The sequence below is a fragment of the Medicago truncatula genome, chromosome 7 (genome assembly GCF_003473485.1).
Source record: "Medicago truncatula cultivar Jemalong A17 chromosome 7, MtrunA17r5.0-ANR, whole genome shotgun sequence".
Taxonomy (NCBI): domain Eukaryota; kingdom Viridiplantae; phylum Streptophyta; class Magnoliopsida; order Fabales; family Fabaceae; genus Medicago; species Medicago truncatula.
Genome location: NC_053048.1, coordinates 5,730,532 through 5,752,154, shown reverse-complemented (window position 1 = coordinate 5,752,154; position 21,623 = coordinate 5,730,532). Strand labels below are relative to the sequence as shown.

The 21,623-nt window shown below is 32.4% G+C and overlaps 2 protein-coding genes across 2 annotated transcripts; one reads left to right on the top strand and one right to left on the bottom strand.

The window, feature by feature from the left end:
• The first annotated feature begins 1,282 nt into the window (after nt 1-1,282).
• On the top strand, nt 1,283-6,887 carry LOC11430737 (O-fucosyltransferase 27). Its single transcript, XM_003621530.4, has 10 exons — nt 1,283-1,676; nt 2,076-2,160; nt 3,551-3,621; nt 3,710-3,798; nt 4,151-4,394; nt 4,584-4,696; nt 4,800-4,890; nt 4,977-5,105; nt 5,218-5,765; nt 5,890-6,887. The coding sequence occupies exons 1-10, from the start codon at nt 1,485-1,487 to the stop codon at nt 6,332-6,334; spliced, it is 2,007 nt and encodes a 668-aa protein (XP_003621578.1). The 5' UTR covers nt 1,283-1,484; the 3' UTR covers nt 6,335-6,887.
• Nucleotides 6,888-7,720: 833 nt separating this feature from the next.
• LOC11428511 (transcription factor BIM2) lies at nt 7,721-14,123 on the bottom strand. The gene is made up of 7 exons (XM_003621529.4): nt 13,939-14,123; nt 13,677-13,773; nt 13,008-13,077; nt 12,799-12,894; nt 10,872-11,302; nt 9,176-9,305; nt 7,721-8,097 (listed from the first exon to the last, which is right to left on the bottom strand). The coding sequence occupies exons 1-7, from the start codon at nt 14,045-14,047 to the stop codon at nt 7,987-7,989; spliced, it is 1,044 nt and encodes a 347-aa protein (XP_003621577.1). The 5' UTR covers nt 14,048-14,123; the 3' UTR covers nt 7,721-7,986.
• Between the last annotated feature and the right edge of the window lie 7,500 nt (nt 14,124-21,623).

The window sequence follows — 21,623 nt, the reverse complement described above, 5'->3', positions numbered from 1 at the left end:
GATCTACCTGCTACTTGTACATTGGTTTGTACCAACAACAACCATTAACGCAGGGAGCACACCTTCACCTTCCAAGATGCTATTCAATCTGACAAAATTTTCCTGGGAACCAAAACTGAAAAATAGTAAATATTGTACTCCATACTCCATCCATTTCATATAAATAAACAGTACCTCTATTTCAACAAAAAAATAAATAAACAGTACTGCTACTAGTACCGTCACAATATTCAGAATATTTAATTGTTTCAAATTGTTTATTATTTTAGAAAATGAGTTTTCTTTTTGAAAGGAAATTTTAGAAAATGAGTTATTATATATATATCCAATCACACACATATTATTATAATCAACGAAGGTTAAATCTAACAAAAGAGGACAGTTTCATAATGCGATGAATTAAAATTTACATCTTAACTTAAAGAGTTAATCATGTTTAGTGTTCAACACGATTCAAATAAAATTATCTTTATATACATTCTTTAATATTAAATAATTTGGAAAAATATATCCCAGATTAAACATCATAAATGAAAATAAAATTATTCAATACCTTAAAAATTTGTCATATTCTTTTTCATTCAATATACTCATCATTTTCGGAGTCAAACAAATCCAATATATATATATATATATATATATATATATATATATATATATATATATATATATATATATATATATAAAATGAAAAAAATGACCTAGGTAGTATAACTTTAAATAATGTATTAGCACATTATTAGATTATTTTAGTAAATAAAGTTAACTTATTAATAATTAATTTATTCAAGTGGTAAGTAATTTGTACTCCTTAAAGAAGTAGCGAGAGCTGAGAAGTTTCATTATTGACTCTAATGTATAGTGAAAACTAAATTGAGAAAGAGAGAGCTGAGAAGTTTCATTATTGACTCTAATGTATAGTGAAAACTAGATTGAAAAAGAGAATTCAACGTATGTATCCATAAGTTTCTCGACAAAAATTAAGTTTGTCGACAAAAATTAATTACTATAAAACGACGGTAAAAACTTTGTAACAATACTAAAAAGAAAATAATTTTTGATCATAAGAAATTCATACATTCAAGAACTTTATTTTTTGAACACTCAATAACTTTTTATTAAACAAGTGTGTAAACTATAAATGTGTTATTATTATTAAATAATAAAAATTATATGCAAAAAAAAAAATTAAAATGTAAAATAAAAAGATAGTACAATTACAAAGATATAGGGTGTGGTCCTTCTTCTAAATCTTGATCCAACTCATAAAAAAGCAGTACACTCTCTCTCTATTGTCTTTGTGGTCAGTGTATCTATCTATGAATTAAAAACCAAAGACATGCTTTAACACGTGCTCTCTCTTTCTCTCTCATTCATTATACTTTCATAGACTTTTCTCTTGACTCAGTTACACTTCTCAAGAGGGAAGAGAGAGACAAAGAGTTTTAGCTTCTGTAACATTTTTTAGTTTTGTTACTACAACAATGAAAGGGGAAATAAAAATGAAGTCAAAAATCAAATGGGTTGGTTTAGTTGGGATAGTACTTTCAGCTTTTTCAATCTTCATTCATTTTCTATTAGCTAGATTCACTCAACTTAGTGTTTCTGATTATCAATCTTCAATCACTATCTTCTCTTGGAGACCCATCTTTGATAAACCAGATTTTCCTACTAATGTATGTAAAAAGATCTTGACTTTTTTATTCACTTTTTCTACCCCCCATTTTTTGTTTTTGATTTTGTTATGTCTTATGTTTCTTAAAGTTTTGATTTTTATCAAAAACATATCCCTTTTTTTAAGGGGTTTAGTTTTTTTGACTTTTTATTGTACCTTAGAAAATGACAAAGTTGTTGCATTCAGTGTGTAGTTTGAGTATTGGTCATACGAATGTTCTTGTTCTGTTTTTTTCTGTTTGTTGTTAGAAATTAACACATCACTGTCTTTCGTCATTGGTTTGGATCTGTTGTTTTTTGCGAGTTTATAAGATTTTATTCAATGTTTTAATGTTTGTGTTATTAATTTTTTGTTTTGTGTATTTTAAGGTTGTTTTTTTTTTTGTTTGTTTGTGTTGCAGAGTGGTTCATATAGAAGATTATGGGGACAGGTAAAGCGTCTTGAATCTTTGTATCCAGATTCAAATCCAAGAGGGTATTATCCAGGTTAGTTCAACTTTTCATCTTGATGCTTTTCCTTTTATTCCACTATTCAAATTTATGATTTTTATGCTGTTTTATTGACCACTGATTTATCTTTTGACCAAACTTGTGAACTTTTGGTGGGGGTTTAAGGAGAGGGTTGACTATCTATTTTTCTATTTTTGTCGAATTCAGTTGAGTGTTCGATTCTCATCTGTTTCATGTATGTTTGGAATCACGGTGGCATTGTGATTTTGTTGAAGTTGTAAAGGGTAGCTTTTGCTAAAAGCATGATAGCACATTGTGATTCCGACCAAACTCCAATATGTAGCAATTTCCGGGAAGAATTATTTGTTTTGTTTTCTAGATTCTTTTGAATCACTGTAAGCATGAATATTGGATTATCCGGTTACAATGCTTTTTATATTAAATTCATGATTGGTGATAATGACTTAGTTTGATACGTGCGGTTGGGTCTGGGTCTGTATAGCAAGGAGAAGCCTTTGACTGAATCACCAATTTAATCTTTGAAATTTAGAGGTCAGCCAATTTGATCATTGAAATTAAAGAAAATCGTCATTAGTCCCTGAAATTAATGGCATTTCACCACATTAGTTCCTTTGAGATAATTGTAGCGACTAAATGTGATCGTTGTTTTTCAATTTAAAAGATAATTTTTGAAATTTGTTAATTTTGCTGATGATGCTTTTTAATTTTTATACCAAAGCAACTATTATGTAAGCATATGCAATGTCATATGAAGCAGCCAAACAACACATAGATAACAGTAAAAATTTGATAAAATAGAAGTGATTGAATGTGAGCACATGTGTCGGTGCTGTACACCAGACATGCTTTCAAATTCAATCTATAGTGTCAGTGCTTCATATGCAGTGTCCTCTGAATGAAACTTTGTCCAGTATGATTATTTGTTGCCCTGATTTTAGTTTGTCTCAACACTTTTTAAATTAAAATGGGAAATGGGATTTTATTATACATCAAGTGACACTAATAGTCATTTTACGACCGTCCGATTGGAACTACATCCCTTGAGATTATATGGTCAAACTCTTATCACAGAGTTCGTGCCTCATCGACCAACACTTGCATGGGTATTTTATGTCATTTTGTGATGTTTTAAGAATACGGTGTATATCAATAATGTCGGATCTTTGTTGCTCATAAAATCTCCCTATAAGAATAGTCGGATCTTCACATCTGCTCACCATTCAGTATATGCATTCGGTCTTGTTTCTTGATACAATTTTATGTATGATTTAGCATAAGTTAAATACCATTCTTTTATGTCCGTCCGTATACTTAGGATTAGATGTAAAACCAGTCAAAGTTCTTATATATAGTCTCTTTCTAATATCTATCTAAAAGGGACAAAAAATTCTATCTTTCCTGACAGATCCTGGTTCACAATCAAATGGATTTATTTTTGTCCGGATACAAGGTGGTTTTCATGAGATCAGAAATTCGGTGAGGTTATTTATTGTTTAAGGTTCTGTAACATTATATATTTAAATGACATTCAACTCAATGTGTTTTATCATGTGTTCTTTTTCAGATATCTGATGTTGTTGTTGTTGCTCGACTTCTCAATGCTACGTTAGCAATGCCTGAAATCCAATCAACAACCAGCAGCAAGGGAATAAGGTTCGTCATATTTTCTTACGAATAGAAGCTTACATTTAACTATGGACCTGTTTGGATAAACAATTTAATTAACCACTTATGGCAAAAGTGCTTATCATATGAGTGTTTATGTATAGTTAAACTATTTCTGTAACTAAAGATAAAACAAAGGCGAACTATCATAGAGAGCTTACGGAAATAAGCTAAAAATAGGTTATAGACGTAACATGTCATGTGGTGTTTTCGTAAGCTCTCCCAAAGTCTCAGAAGGGCTTATGCCAGTAGATAACTCAAATAAATCAATCCAAACATGCCCTAAGTCTCATATGCTCTATATTTACTTACTCTTTCTTTTTATAATAATTTTATCCAGCTCGCAGTTCAAGAGTTTTGCATACCTATATAACGAGGACCAATTTATATTCTCATTAGCAAAAGATGTCAAAGTAATAAGAACTCTTCCAAAATATCTAAAGGGTGCAAGGAGAAAGAAGGAGATTCCATCGTTTAAAGTGCCGTATTCGGCATCACCTTTTTACTACTTGCATCATGTTCTCCCTGTATTAAAGAAGCATTCAGTGGTTGAACTAGTTGTTTCCAATGGCGGATGCTTGCAGGTAAAGACAACATATGGTTCATGCAGTAGGTCCATAATTTTTATCTTTATTTTTCCTACCATAATTCAAGTTTTATCGCTGCTTGCTCGACACCATGCAGATTTTTAAATTGGTTTGTATCCTGCGTTTATTATATGTACCTATTGATTATTGTTTCTCTTTGTTTGCCCTTTTCTTTCTTCTTTTCAGGCTACTCTTCCTCCCTCTTTCGAAGAATATCAAAGGCTGAGATGTCGAGTTTCTTTTCATGCTCTTCAGTTCCGACAGGAAGTTCACGAACTTTCTGCTAAAATTTTGCAGAGGCAAGAGAAACTTAATTGTTACATCTTATGATTTTTTCTTCTTCACTTCCATAATATTTTATCCCTTCTTTTGGTTTCTGAATATTTCATGTCATAATTATAGGTTACGAGCTCCTAGTCGTCCATTCATTGCGTTTGATCCTGGCATGACTAGAGAGTCTTTAGCTTACCACGGCTGTGCTGAACTTTTCCAGGTATGTAATTCCATTGGTGATAACTATCTAAAACTCCTCAGCTTTTTGTGTCCGAGCTTCAATAATGGTCTTGGAATCTTTGCTAGGACGTGCATACTGAACTCATTCAACATAAAAGATTATGGATGATAAAACGTGGGATTGTCAAAGGGAAACTTAGAGTCAACTCAGCTGAAGCAAGACTGAACGGATCCTGTCCTTTAATGCCTGAGGAGGTGATGCAAACGGGCCCTAATTTTTCGGTGTCAGTGAATTGGTCAGAGAACGACTGTTCAAGCTTCAGTAATTAACGGTTATTATATAATACACAATTTTAATTTCTTGCAGATTGGTATACTTCTGCGTGCGTATGGATATTCGAAGGACGCAATTATATATGTATCTGGAGGAGAAGTCTTCGGTGGTCAAAGAACATTGATTCCTCTTCACGCGATGTTTGAAAACGTTGTTGATAGAACTTCTCTTAGTACTCCTTGGGAGATGATTAAAATCTACGGACAAGAGGTTAACCTAGTTAATCCTCCTCCCGGACCACCACCTTTCGAGGAAGTTAAAAAACTCGCGGCTTGGAAGAATGCAGGTCCACGTCCCCGTCCACTTCCTCCTCCTCCAGCGAGACCAAAATCGTATAACATAGAGGGTTGGTGGGGCTGGGTAGCCGAAAGTGATAATGAACCGGATAACACAGTAATGGAACTGAGGACCAATGCTCATAAGCTACTGTGGGAGGCTATTGATTATGCGGTTTGTGTTGAAGCCGACGTGTTCATTCCTGGATTTGACCGTGATGGGAAGGGGCATTCGAATTTTGCTAGCTTGGTGATGGGACACAGGCTATATCAATCGGCTGCGTCGAAGACATTTAGACCTGACAGGTAAATAACTCTATCTTGATCGATGTTTCTATGCATTGAAGTTCAATTTTTTATTTTAATAATACTTTAAACATGAAGATTTGTTATTTTAATACCTTGCAATCATATACTTCTGCTGATGCAGAAAGGAAGCTGCTAAATTTGTAGACGAGATTCGCGACCACATGTATCAAGCAAATCGTACGTGGCTAAAATCAGTTCGCAGGCATTTGAGAAAAGCATTAATCGATGGAATAATTGAAGCATCAAGTAAATCAAAATCATTATCCTTTCTCTCTCATCCAGTCCCTGAATGTTCATGTTTGCGGCATGACTCCTTTGAAGCATCAAAGAATTCTTCCATTCCTTTATCTCTTGGTGTTACTCACCTGTGTCCTGCATGGATGGTCACTAGTCCAGTTTCTCAATCGAAAGATAAGGAAAATGAAGACGATGGTGATGACGATGATTCTGTATCCGGTTTATTCTTTAAACAAAGTGGTGGAAATAACGAAGGTGATGCAGAAGTAAACACTAAAGAAGAAAATCAGTTCGAGGATCAAGAAGAGCTCGAGGGTGGTGACAGATGACATCCAAGATAAAATGTGGTGTTGATGGTTCATCTGACAATCGATAATGGATTCACATTCCCCGGATTCATGTACATAATTGGATGTTGCTTCCAACCGCTGCATACCAGATTTAGTTTCAGGTGAAGAAATGAGTAAAGCCTATCCGCGCCTTACTAAGGAACATGGTTTTAAATTGTGGCTGCAGCTCTGGTTATGCCGCAAATTTTTAAAATGCGGCAAGATGTGGCATGCGGTGTTGTTGCAGAGACTTCAAAATCCTTTCTATTGCTCCCGCAATTGCGGTTACACCGCAATTCAAAATCATTTACTAGTAGAGAATAATAATCTATGTAACATAAAGTCCTTAAATATAAGTTACCTGCTAATTTATTGATAACAATATCAGTTTTGGTGTAACCTTGCATGATCCTCCTAGTTAATATTAGGCTTAAGTTCACTTTGGCTGTATTTTAGTGATGTAGCAATGAGAACTTAGCTCCATTTTTGTATCTGATAAGATTAGTAATTCATCCTTTTCATATATTGAATGAAAAGAATTAAGAAATGGCAATGTGGTTGTTATAAACTTTCTTCTATCTTTTCTTTTTTACATGTATGAGGGAAATAGGAATAATGCTTATGTATACTAATATTTTTACCTTTTCATCATGAACTTTGATGCTTCCAATTTTTGGTAACTAGATACTTCATAATTGTAGCAAATATGGAATGCAAGAGTTTAGGGTTCAGGGTCTTGTGGTGGATTACTTGGTAGCAAACATAAAAAAGAGTGCCCTTAGATACTCTTTAAGGTTTCTCAATTAAGAAATTATTCCTTGAAAATGTTTAACACTTTAATTTTCGATGCATTGAATGCACAACTTTCCATAAATTACTATTCAAAGTCCTTAAAGAGTGCTCTTAAGGCACTCGTTAGTATTTCTCGTTAGCATTTCTCATATTATAAATGTAAGTTTTATTTTTTACTTTTTTCCTTCCTGTTTTACTACTTCTTGCATGATTTGATTGTTATGGAAGTTTTTAAATCACACTACATAGTATGAATCTCCTCACACATGCAAAGTCTTATCCATACTCCAAATGTAAATCTCCTCACACATGATTTTTTTTATTTTTTATTTAGTACTAAAAATGATAATTTTTTCTATTAAAAATGAGGAGTTTTATAACTTCTGAAAAAACAAATCTGATTTTCATAAATATGATAGATAAGAGGGAACATTAAAAAAAAAAAAAGATTTTCCTTATTATACAAAAACAATAATAAGTTTTTATTTCAAATAAAAATCTCTGTAAATGATCTAGAGATTATTATTTCTCACAATCACTTTTATTTTAATCTTTAGACAAATTGGCCCTTAATATGCTATCACGGAGGGCTAATTAGAATAAGCTAAAACTATTATAAATTCTCTTAAATACTTACACAAGTGATGGTGTCATAACTCCAAACAAGTTATAAATAAGCTCTTCCAGACGTTTATTCTAAAATGTCCTTGTTTCAAAACCAGAATCATGAAATATACATTTTAATCTAGATCTACTAAGCATGAAAAAAATAACCTGACCTACCCAATCCCACTTTCCCTCAGCTCAACATAAAAAAAAAGAAATATTTAAACAGAACAAAATGAATATGAGGAGAATCACTAGCTTGCTTCTCTTCTGAACCTCTTTGAACTTTGTTCAGAATCCTCACTGAAGTAATCCATTCCTGAACATGCTATTGCTTGATTGCTCACAAATTGATTTTCATTACTCTGCAACATTTTTGTTTTGGTATAAGATGATATTTAAGGAGAAATGAAACAATATAAGACCATGCCAAGTCTGCATCCTTAGAACCGGACTAAAGATCGAACCGGTGAGACTTCCGAGTCATAGTTCAACCAGTTAAATTGGTTTAACTACGGTTGAACTAGATGGCAATTAAAAAAATAAGAAAGTATTATACAAGTAAAAATATGAATAAAACATGGCAAAAAATAAAAACCGATTGAACCAGCCGCAGTTAAACTGCGGTTTAACCGCTTCAACCCCGGTTCAATCCAACAACACTATAACTGATCAAAACAACTGTGAAATGGCCCGTCTACACTCCAGTTAAATTGGTTGAACTGGCCGGTTCAGCTCGGTTTTTAAAACATTGTGTAGAACAGATAATGGTGACATAGTTAGGGGTGTTGGTTAAGTAGCATAATTAAGTGTTTATGTGATAATCACTTAAATACAATAAGCTATTTGTATTTGTATTTGGATAAATACGTTTGAAAAGTGATTTGCATTCTCAGACATTAGTTCATTATATGAAAGTTTATGTGATAATCACTTAAATTCAATAAGCTATTTATATTTGGATATACATGTTGAAAAGTAATTTGCATTCAATGACATTTGTTTTTATTGAAAATAAAATTTGAGACAGATGGAAAACAATGAGGGGAATCAAGGTGTTAATCTCTGCATACACACACTATTTCCATATGCTATCTTGAAAAAGTTACAAAATTATACTGAAAACATCTAATGAAGCATCATAAATTATTTTAGAAGTTCTTCCAAAAACTTACATAAGTACTTATATCATGTGGTGAACTCAAATAAACTCAACAAGGTTTTTCAAACGCAACTATCACCTACTAGTTCTAAACTGACCAAATATAAAGCTTAGACATTGGCAATTTCTTCTTCCTTCATCCTTTTTAATGCATTCTGGTAAAACTAGATCATCTAATTCGATCTCTTCAGTGCAATAAAAAGTCCTCTTAAATAAATAAAAAAAAAAAAGAATAAACTTTGCAGGGCCATAGAATGAAGAAAAATAACGCATAAACAAACCTTTGAGCTATATTGGCAGGGGGTAAATCCAGTATTTGTTCGTCTACCAACATCAATATCTACCGATACATTGGTCTGGGACAAATCTACACCTGAAGATTGTAGCGCTTGGGTGAGAGTACCCAATATTCTGTTTGAACACGAAACTAGTCAACATCATATACTGACATGAATATTATAAAATGTACTCATATTGATTCGTGTGTTGAAGAATTAATTTCTTGGAAAATGTATTGTTGCACCACTTATTTTGAAAATTATATGATACATGAAGATGTTAAAAGAAAACAATGTCAAGTTGTCAACTGCAATAGGATTTTCTGGAACAAACTCTTGAACATTTTCTTATGTCAAATTTTTTTTTCTTTTTCAAGAACCGAATCTCATGCACAATTAATAATTGTAAACCAAAGTGGCGCTCTAATAATTTTGTCGGATTGGTCATATAAAAAATTTTATATCAGTGATAATGTCCTAACAAATTGCAAAGAGTAACTGACAAGACTCAAGCGTGTAAAATGGTGATCGACAAAGCATATGAATGTGGAATGGAAAATTTCAGCAGATTTTCGATAGAAGTAATAAATTTCTTCTACCAATAATACATACAGCTATGTTGTTAATCTCAAATAGTGGCGTAGAGTGACAAACTCCGACAACAGTATACAAACACAGGATACATAAATACTCAAAAATTATAGGAGTAATCATAGATTTATACTTAATAGTTAATAATTAAAGAGGTAACAATTTTTTTATTGTTAATGTCCTTCAAAGAATTCCATTCCCAAGCCACTTCAAAGTTGTCACCAGTCAGCTTAAATTAACCTTCATTCTTGGAGATTGGTGTTTCAGATGAGGAGGATACCATTGTTCCCGCAGAAAACTCAAAGATCAGAGCAAAGGAAGCCAAAAAACAGAGAAGGAATAGCGGAGAAACATGAGAAATATAGGCTTTCTCAGTTCGCAGGAAGAAGAATGGCTTCCCTTCGCAGTTTGCAAGCGGAAGAATGAGAATGGGAAAGGAGCTTCACAGAAGAAGAGTCGCACAAAGCAGGGGGAGAAAGAGTCAAACAAAGCAAGCACAGAATGAGCAGAAGACGTGGAGAATAATAGAATATAGGTCATTTAAAATATAATGAAATGACCTATACCCTTAAAGAATAAAACAGTTAAAACTATCTGGGTATTCGAGGGATTTCACCCGTTAAATCCTAATTGCAGATGCGCAGGAGCGATAGGAACGCGATAATGATGTGATAAAGGGGGGTTTTCGGCCACGACTGACGCACCTAGTGAACATGTCGCAATGGACCACATTGCTGCTCCTTGAGTCTGCAATTGACAACCTAGACATACGGTATACCAATGTTGTCAATCACGGATCACAGGAAACAGATTTGTTCAAATTCCACAATGTTACAACACTGCGGCCTACAACAATGAAGAGACACTCCTACTGGCTACTGCTGCTGCTGTTAACCATTCCAACATTATGATTGAATGACTTAAAAACTCACAAATATAACTGAAAAATAGAACTATGATAATCTAAAAATGAAGACGAGAACATTAGCATTTCCTTTTGTAACACACACAAAATGTGTTCATACTCTCTAAATAGAGTAGTTTCAAGCATGAAGTTAACGTGAAATCAGGCAAGAAATACTGCTCTAAATTTATCAAAGAAACTCACCTTTGAGAGTAGGCACTTGAGATACTATCTGACTCTGATCCGCTATCAATTTTCATCTCCTCTTGTTCCTTCAATGTATTATCTGAAACAATATGATTGTCCTTGTTTGGTTTGCCAAGCCATACTTGAGGCTGGAGATTGGAAGCCATGTCAGGATTAGATACAGGCAACTCCAGCATCTGTTGAGTCACCATACCACCGCTAACAACCGGATCAAACATATCCAATCGCATTTGCATGGTCAGGGGAACTACTTCTGTCGATGAACCAGGGGTGCAACCCTTCGGAATAGTTGTGGAGGGGTCAGACAATATTGGGTTCTGTACATTTTTAGGAAATGACGGAGAGACAATATTTTTTCCATCAACAGACCCATTTTGAATAGCTCGAGAAGGATCTGTAGTATTTTCAGAAGGTCCGTGATGATTTCTCTGAAAAAAAAGTTGAACACAATAAAATTTAGATGAAAAGCCAGTGCTATTAGTTTTATGTTGCAACTAATCATTGTGAGAATTATATCATTGAGGTTGCCAAATACCATAAAATGGTAAAATCTTAAGCACCACGGAACTTAAATTCTTGAATGATAAATGTTATGCACTTGACATCATGAAACATGACATACAATCAAAGTATATTGGCATGATGATGAAAATATATGCAGTCCTGCTTAGTAGGAACAAGAGTTTCTTTTGCATTTAAATCAGGAATAAGACGAGTATATAAACATAAATTCCCATACAATTAGACAATCACAAGTTTCACAATGTCATACACTACGTGTTTCAAGTTAGAGTGTCATGACAAGATCAAATTTTAGATCAGGTTTGTCAACGTTAAATCGCGAATAATAGTGATCTGTTCAAATTCCTCTACGCTACAATGCTACAGCACCACTATATTAAAGCTCATATCACAGAACAGTAGTTTGTTAAAATTCTGCTACGCTATATCGCCACTATAGCCGTTATTTGACAACATTTTCCAGATATGAGGTTGCATCACTTGAATCCGAACAGTTCCTCATATATTCGTAGAATTGTACAAATATATAAACAGGAGAAACAATGTCGAGATCCCTGAATTTTAGGATCAGGGCTCAAGTTGAGCTGGATTCTAGCTTATAGGAGCTTCTCTACTAAAATAAGTTCTTCACTTACGTAAAAGGCCGTATGATCTTACATATGTTTATGTATAACTTAAATGAGTAATTCACTTTACAGGGTAAAATAACTAATCTCAACCCATATACTAAACAATCAACGGTTGATATTCCAATGCATTCATAAATTGGTATGCACGCACACATAATACGATACATTGTTTTATTCATCAAGGATTGCATTTAGGCTTAAATGCACTTTTCACCCCCTATGTTTCAAAAAGTTGCAATTTTGGCCCCCTTTAAAAAAATGGATATTTTGACCCCCTAACTTTTGGCCCTCTTTTGATTAGCTGATTTTATGCCAATTTCTCGATCTTTGATGGTGTAAACTGGCATGGGGATAGAAGGATGCTGATAAGTGGAGTCCAAACTTGCGTGGTGTCCAAACTGGCATGATAAGTGGAGTCCAAACTGATAAGTGGATCCTTCTTTAGGGGTGCCAAAAGTTACACCATGCCAGTTTGGAATCCACTTATCACCATCCTTCTATCCCCATGTCAGTTTACACCATCAAAGACTGAGAAATTGTCATAATCTCCATCAAAATCAGCTAATCAAAATAGGGCCAAAAGTTAAGGGGTCAAAATATCCATTTTTTTTTAAAGGGGGCCAAAATCGCAACTTTTTGAAACATAAGGGGTGAAAAGTGCTTTTAAGCCTTGCATTTATAAATGTACTTCACCCACAAATGCATACTTCTACGGTCATGCATTGACAATCAAAGGAAAAAATGAACACAAACACAATTCCAAATAACTTTACCCATGGGATTAATTTAGTTGGCTCCTGATTCCATCCTTCATAAGGATGTTCATAAATTTGTAACTTTTCCTGTAAGAAATGAATATACTCAATAACCTGCACATAAGACAAAACCAAAGGACAATAAAAATCAAAATTCCCAATTTAATTTACAAGAATATAATTATTCATTGAGATGTATGCATGAAGCAAATGATTGAATCAAGTACCTCCAACAAAAAGGAAGCTTTATCTCTTTTTGAATCATTTTCAGGAATGAGATCTCTCAGAGCCTGAAATCTGTCACACAAATATATATTTATTCAAACATCCAATCATTACCTATGAAGCACAAACACAAACACTAGACTAGTAGACACGTCGACGCTGATAGTAATTTAAGCGTATATTTGGATTCACATCTAGAGGGGCCAAAATTGATTCTTACATGTTTGGTTGCTCCTGAGTAGAATTAATTTTGCCTCCAAAATTGATTCTACTTGATGCTAGAAATTGGAGCTTTTGATTATATAATTGATTTTAACACTTTTTGTTCAACTTTCAAAACATAAATAACTTTACATTCAACTCATTTTTAACCGGAATCAATTTACACAATCAATTCACTTAAAACCAATTTTTGTGGCACAGAACCAAAACCAAACATATACTAAGAAAATGACATAACTTAATGTAATTACATGTGTCGACATCGGACATAGACACGTGTCAGACACCTGACATGCCAAAGTGTCGGTGCTACAAAGATCATTACTAAATTACTTAATATTAATATTAACATAAGAAAAACATTAAAATTTGACTTAAAATGTAAACATAATACAAAAAATAATTAAAAAAAATCTTATATCTTATAACATTTCAACATGAAAATTTACCTTTCATTAATTTTACTTCTTCTACGCTGTTCAGTTTCTGAATGCTTAGAACGATGAGGGTTAGCCCTTTTCCCTCTGATGGGTTCATCCACCTTCACTGCCAAGTCACAACACAAAAATTGCATTTTTTAGATAAAATTGAATTGTGAAACACAATTAAAATGGAAAAGGATAAGAAATTTGAAACACCCATTAATCAAGGAATTGTGAATCATTGTTGGGTATTGTAGAGAGAGAGAGAGAAAAAGAAGAGAGAGAGTACCATTGTTGTTGTTGTTGATAGAGGAAGATGTGTTTGGTGTGAAGATGTCTTGATCGTCATCATCATCGACCAATTCTTCATCTTGATGGCCTTTAGCAGACCTAGCCATTTTCCTTTTCTTGAACAAATTTTCTCGAGAAAATCCAAAGTTAGAGAAAAAAATAATAGTGTTAGCTTAGTAATGTGTGCACATCATGATGCAATTAGTTATTTTTATTTAATTTATATTTTTTTTACAAAAGTTACTATTAGTTTTTGCGCGTTAAGTCTCCGGTTTCCGGTTAAAGGGAAAATAAATTAGATCATATCCATTTAACAACATTTCTATTTCTTTTATTTAGAAAGTAAAAGACACAAAAGAAAGTTCGAAAATAATTATAAATAATTAATAATGGTGAGGATTTACTATTTATTTTTGATAAACGAAGATGCTAATTCGAGGAAAAAGGATATGAAAGTTTGGTCGTGAGGTAAGTATAATATGAAAAAAATTGTCTTAATAAGAAATCGACTTCTAGTTCTTTTCAAACAATGTGAAAATCAGAGGTTAATCTAAAGAAAATATATAAACGCTTTTTTAAAGAAAGATAAATATAAATATATTTGTAAGTATTAAAAAAGCTTTGGAGAATGTTGATTATGCTTTTCTTGTGAATTTGGAACACTAACTTTAACATGAAATTAATCAAATTCTCTTCCAACATGAGCTCCTTTGGTATTAAAAATCAAGGGAAAATTGGAACATTGTTGGTTATAATGGGTGGCATCTTCTTCAAATTGCTTTTACCTCCCAAGCTCATATTGTTACTATCATTAAAGAGAATTTTAGCTTTGTTTTGAGTCTTAAAACTGATGTGTTTAAATCTTGATCCCTACTTATGACACTACAGTTGATCAACTATAGAGTTTATGATGGATCACCAAATTAATTTTTAAGAGTTAGTTATTTCAAATACACTTTAGATCGTTACATTGTACGCGTTCATTATCTTTTACCAATCTAATTCATTCTTTATGAATATTTACGAGTATCACCTCATGAATGGTCCTATGTTTGCTTTCCTGCTGTATCATTGTTATGATTTTCTTCCCTACAATACCATGATTCATAATACTACTCTAAAGGAAATCCTGCTGCCTTGAAAAATAGATATGCTTCAATTATTGCTATTCGTGTCACTTCAGCTTTCGTTAGATAGTTGGGATTTCCTATGTTCCATTATCCGTTTTTGAAGTTCTTTATGTGTGTGTGTTTCTCTATGAGATTCCAAAAAGGTAACCCACCTTTCATTCTAACATTTGTTTTTATTCTAACACACATATATGATTTCACTAGTATTGTTAAAAAAAAAAGATTTCACTAATATTTTGAGTACTGTTTTGTTGTATTTGACTTTGCTGCATTTTTTTTTAATCATTTGTTTACTTAATATAACTATTGAAGTACATCCAAATATCGTTCTAAATGTAACTATTGAAGTAAAAATATTAGTCACAAGAATCAAGGAGTTTGGATTGCGACTCTTTAAAATTTTTGGCTACTTCTCAACTTTGAGAAGAGGTTCAGATTTGATAATCTAAAGTATATCAAAATGAATTTGATACAAGAAGAAATTGAGTGATTGTGCTTGCTTCTGGATTATAAAATAAAGAGATAAAAGCTAGAGAAGATGATACATTGAAGTTATCTTGGTTCATCCAACCCAGTCGAGTCTCTACAAATTGTGAAATTTTTCACTATGGTGCTTTGAGATACCCACTCAACTTCTGCACTTTTTCTCTTCTTTTCTTGGCCTACTTGACAATACGAGTTTTGGACAACCTCTTCAGGGTGGCGTTTAACCTGGGAAATGGAAGTTCTTTCCCACCATGGAAAAGTCTCCCTTTCCAGAACAGGTGTAGGTTGGTAACCGTTTAGGAAAAGAAAAAAACAAAATTAAATTGTTTTTTTAATGTTGTTTTTAATTTTTCTGGTGTATAAATTTTAGGGGGAGGAATTTTCTCTTTTTTAAGTTTAATTTGATTGAATATAGCAAGAAAGTAAAAAATAGAAGATGAAACTGATAAAAAAATTGATGCATAGTTCTTAAGTTTAATTGTTTTTCACCATTTTAATTATGGCTTCACCTCTTTTAATTATTTTGTTTGTGCTTTGAGTTTTTAAAAACTCAGGGGAGTATGAGATGGTAAGCGAAGAACAACAACATTGCGACCCTGTGAAGTAGGTTCGGAGAGAGAGGAGAAAGAATGAGGTGGGCTCCACGTCTTATTAAAAAAAATCAATAAATTAAAATTGATATTTAATCATTTGATGAGGTCAACTTTTCTGTTACACAATAACCATAAAAAAGGATCAACAATTATCAGGTAATTAATTTTGGTCATCCAAATAAAAAACTATTATATCAATGGCTAAAAGTGAAACTTTCCCATCATGAAAAAAAACTATCCATTCTCATACTAAACCCCACCCCTCTTCAGACTTTAACTACGGCACAATCCACCTTTATACTCTAAAAAGAAGATTATTGAAGCTTTACAAGTGTACGCAATTGTTTTGTGATCTTGATCTAACAATGATCAATTTTATCTCAGAATGACATTTCTCCCTTTTCTCTCTAAGTTCAATATGATCACACTAAGGTGAATCTAAAATTTGCAAAAACATTTGTTTTTGTCAAAATTTTCAAATACACTTGAATGATATTTTGATGTAATGGAAGCTTGAGTGTATTTGTGTTTACTATCTAATGTTTGAGAATGAATCTCAAGTTAAAAGATGATTATGATTTCTTTCAAGCAATTTTTATTTTTCTGCTTCTGATCTTTTTCAGATAAAGTGATTATGCTGACATAAAAGATTTTGATGAGAGTCTCTGTTGTGGAGAGGTGTGTTCTCATTTGAATGAAGATTTCCTTTATAGAACTTCATTCTTGGTGAACAAGCAAGGAACTAGCCATTAAAAACTAATCGTTATTTTTCCCTTTTGTGCTTTGCCTTAATGACAAAGAAACTCTTTAAACTATACATTGTGCTTTGCTCCTCAGCTTCTGATCTATGATTATGAGCTTCTTGCACACCGGTGGTTATGTTTTTGTCGTCATTCCTTTTAGTGTCTTTTAAATTTCTCAATTTGAAGTCCATTCTGATCTTTTTAAAAAATATAATATTTAAATTTATTTTTAATTCATTTTCTAAAATGAGAGTTTTAAAACAGTTAAATATGCAACGACATGGTAGAATTTTCCGAACACTAAATTCATTCGCTCTGAACAACATATTTTTGCTTAATAACTAGCGGTAATTAAAATAACACCTAAGACTTTTTTTTTTGAGAAATGATATTTTGACAAACATTTAGCTGTCCAACAACGTATTTATATATTATATATATGAGTTCATTTTTTAATTAGTTTGTTCTCTAAAGTCAAAACAATATTTATAAATGATGTAATTTCATACGATTGTCAAATATGTTGTCAATTTTGGTTCTTTAAAAAAAGTTTTGGTTGTTCAAATAACATTCGTTTTTTTATAAGACACCTCATGGCATCTTACATTATTCTTAGCATGTTTTTCAGTAGGTTTTACAAGCAGAATAGAGGAGTATTAGATCAATTGCTTATGATTTCAAGACATTTATAATGTTTTTTTTTTATATATATTTGAGTATGTAATTCTGTTCTTCCTGAAACATATCAATTTTAGGATGTTTTGTTGTAAATTCACGAAGAAAACATGCATATCGGCGAAGCAAGACATCTGAAGATTTGTGAAGTCCTTGGAAAGATGAAGAATGAAGATTTAAATGGTCTCAAAAGACGTTACAGAGGGAAGAATTTTATTCCCAAGTTCCAAGACATCTTACATGGAAGCAAACACCCAAAAGACGAAGAAACATGCATTTTTAGCACCGGACACACTCACATGCGCCCAGGCGCACAGAATGGGGCGCCAGGCGCCCATGAATTTGCAATGGGGCGCTTGGCGCCCAAAACCTCACTCATATGCGCCTGACGCATGGTTCTAGGCGTTGTTTTGTGACTTTTTGGTGCGAAAAGCCCGCGATTTTAGCCCAAGTTCAGGTTGAAATTGTCCTTACAAATACTGCATTCCTCATTCACAATTTTTCATTCAGAACGAAGCGGTTCAAGAGGAAGAAAAGCACTAGGAGCTTCAAGGGAGGAGTCTATCTCCTCACTCAAGGTTTTTCTTGGGTATGTTTTATTTCTTTTGTAATTTGTTTTTAGTTATCATGGGTAACTAAATCTTTTTAGGCCATGGTTCTAAGATGAACCTCTATTTTGTTTGTTGGATAATTATTCAATGAGTCTTGTTAATGAGTGCCTTCGGGGATACTCTTTAAGGTACCGTTTAGCCCGACTATTTTTTTTTTCTTTCAGCTTCTCTACATTTTTAAGGAGAAGCTAGGCCAAACACAATATCAATAAAGTACCTTCGAAAAGAAGTACTTTTTTTAGAATGCATAAAATTGAATGGAGTGAGTTTTAACCAAAAGTTGTTGAATGTTACTTCGAAAAACTACTTCTCAGTAATTTATTTCACAAGCACCTCTCTTCAACTCACGTTGACAACCTTTTCTTTTATTTTTTAATATTATATTTCAATTTGTTTTTTTTTTCATTTAATTTTTTTTAACCGATCCATATAATTTTTTTAAAGGAGGATCAATTTATTCTCCTGCCCGCGTGCCAAGGACGTGTGGTCCTTTTGTCTCCACAAGTTGGTCACTCCTTCAGATCGAGATAATTTGCGTACTTGGATGAAAGATTTTATTTCAAATATTGGGCCAATTGGTCCCATTATCATTTGGAAGATTTGGTGTTCTCGCAACAAATGTATCTTTGAGGATATCAAACATTCTATCCAAGAAATTGGCGCTCAAGTGTTATCTTCTCTGCATCATATCTTGAAAGCTTTTGCTCATCCTACCTCTCACAGTGTTCAGCAGCCTGCACGTATTGTCAGTTGGCAACGTCCTAGTATGAATTCAGTAGCTCTTAATGTTGATGGCAATGTATTCCTTGATTCCAACTTGGGAAGTTTTGGTGGTCTTATTCGGGATCATACAAGTTCTTTTTTGCATGGTTTCTTCGGAAAAAATAGTAGACCTTGCATTCTCCATGTTGAGATTTCAGGTTTGTACCATGGTTTGAAGCTGTGTTGGGATATTGGAATTAAGCATGTGGTGTGTCACTCTGATTCAACTACTGTTGTTGACCTCGTCCAAAAAGATTTGAATGTTCATCACAAATATGGAAATTTAATCATGGCTATTAAAAAACTTCTTCGTAGAGATTGGGTGGTTAGTTTACGACATACATTGTGTGAGGGTAACGCTGCAGCTGATTTTCTAGCTAAAAAGGGTGCTCTTAGTGATACTAGCCTTGTTATTTTGAATGAAGCCCCTCCTGATATAGCCTTTGTCCTCTTAGCAGATGCAGTAGGTGTTAAGTTTGTTCGACCCTAGCATGGGTCTTTTTTAGCTTCTCTGCTTTTTTCCCTTTTGTTACTAAAAAAATTTAATTTTATTATCTATTTTTGAAAGAATTTTATCATCTTTTATCACTTATATATTTAATTTTAATATCGTTTAATTATCACTTATATATTAAATATCGTTTTAATATATTTAAAACTTTTAACTTTGTTTCGAACCCAGGTTTTTTTTTTTTTGTCTAAAAGCTACTTTAAAACAAAGTTAAAATAAAACTCTTAAAGGAAAAAGTTAAAGCTGTTTGGTTTCTTTATATTTTTTTTTGTTCTAAAGTTATTTTTAAGTTAAAAGTTGTTTGGAAAAATATTGTACAAAACTTTGATTTTTTTTTTTTTTTTTGTGGTGTCCAGGGTTCGAACCCGCGACCTTGCATATATTTATACATTGTTTATATCAACTGAGCTAAACTAAAGAATAGTTTATTTTTTCTTTTCCAATTATACTGTATAACAAATTTTGTTATAAGAATATCATATTTTTTGTGTCATTTAAAAAGATAAAAATTTATATTATATGATATTATATTTGTTACATTGTTGGTGTCATTGAAAAAGATATGTTTAGTTTTTTTAATAAGAAAAGGATATGCATAGTTTGTTACAATATAAATGTGTAAAATATATATAAGTATAATTTTTTTTAGGCATCTATACCAGTACTTTTAATTAAAATCAAAATTTTATAAAAATAATGATTGTATGCATTACGCAACACTGAAAAAATTATACGCTAATGTGTGTGTGTGTATATGTGAGGTTGAAGAAAAGGAATAAAAATATTTGGTGTCATTCAATGACAGCATGAATAAAAATATTTGTGAGGTTGTGATAATTAAACGATATTAAAATTAAATATATAAGTGATAAAAAGATAATAAAATTCCTTCAAAATAGATAATAAAATTAAATTGATCCTCCTTTAAAAAAAATTATATGGACCGGTTAAAAAAAATTAAAGGAAGAAAAAAACAAATTGAAATATAATATTAAAAAATAAAAGATAAGGTTGCCTGCTTGAGTTGAAGAGAAGTGCTTGTGAAATAAATTACAGAGAAGTAGTTTTTTGAAGTAGCATTCAACAACTTTTGGTTAAAGCTCATTCAATTCAATTTTATGCATTCTAAAAAAAGTACTTTTTTTCGAAGGTACTTTATTGATATTGTGTTTGGCCTAGCTTCTTCTTAAAAATGTAGAAAAGCTGAAAAAAAAAAAGTTGGGCCAAACGGTACCCTAAGTATGCTAAATTAAGTAATTATTCTTTTAAAATGTCAAAGTTTTCATTTCCAATGCATTGGTTACACAAAATTTCATAAAAAGTTACAATTTAAAGTCCTTAACCCGTGCCCCAAGGGTACTCGTTAACATTTCCCTTATTTAATTTAAAGTTTTTTATTCAGTTATTTTCTGTTCACTATTTAATTTTATTGTAATGCGTAAGGTTTATCTCCTCTAAAGTATAACCCTGATTTAGACACTTAGGTAGTGACAGTGTCTAATATTGATATTCATATCTCATATTTATATCTGTACTAACCATACTAATCAACAACAACTCTCTCAGGGTAAGATATAGCCGTATGAGGATACATACTCCAAAGTACAAGTATCCATAAATCTCTTGTCCTTGAAGTGACAACTTTGAGAGAATCACTTTTTATACTTTGAAGATCTTAGTAGCTTCTAAGTCAAATCATAGTTAGACCTGTGATGTGATCTTCAGTACTTGAACCAAATCATGGTATTGGTATTTGAATATACTAATCATTCAGATAATTTTTTGTCCAAATGATGATATAGGCGTAAATGCAATCGACTACATAGATGATCATCAGGTCCAGACGATAGCTTGGACTTCTTGGAACAAATTATGCATTTGTTGACAATGTGTTGCTCAAATGATTTGCTTGCTTAAGATCTTGATCAACTTGTCTTGGACATAATGACCATTTTTCATTACTTCAAAGATATTTGTACATCTTTCTTTGCTTGGATGTTTAACCGATTACATTAAGGTCACAGGATGCCAATATTCTTTCATTTGTCTTATACCATCCTGCATGCTCATAGACACATTTAATAGACACATTATTTCTTTATTATTAGTCTTGTTATCATCAAAACATAATATAAGGATATTGTTTTTTGAACCTACTTGGTTCTAACATTT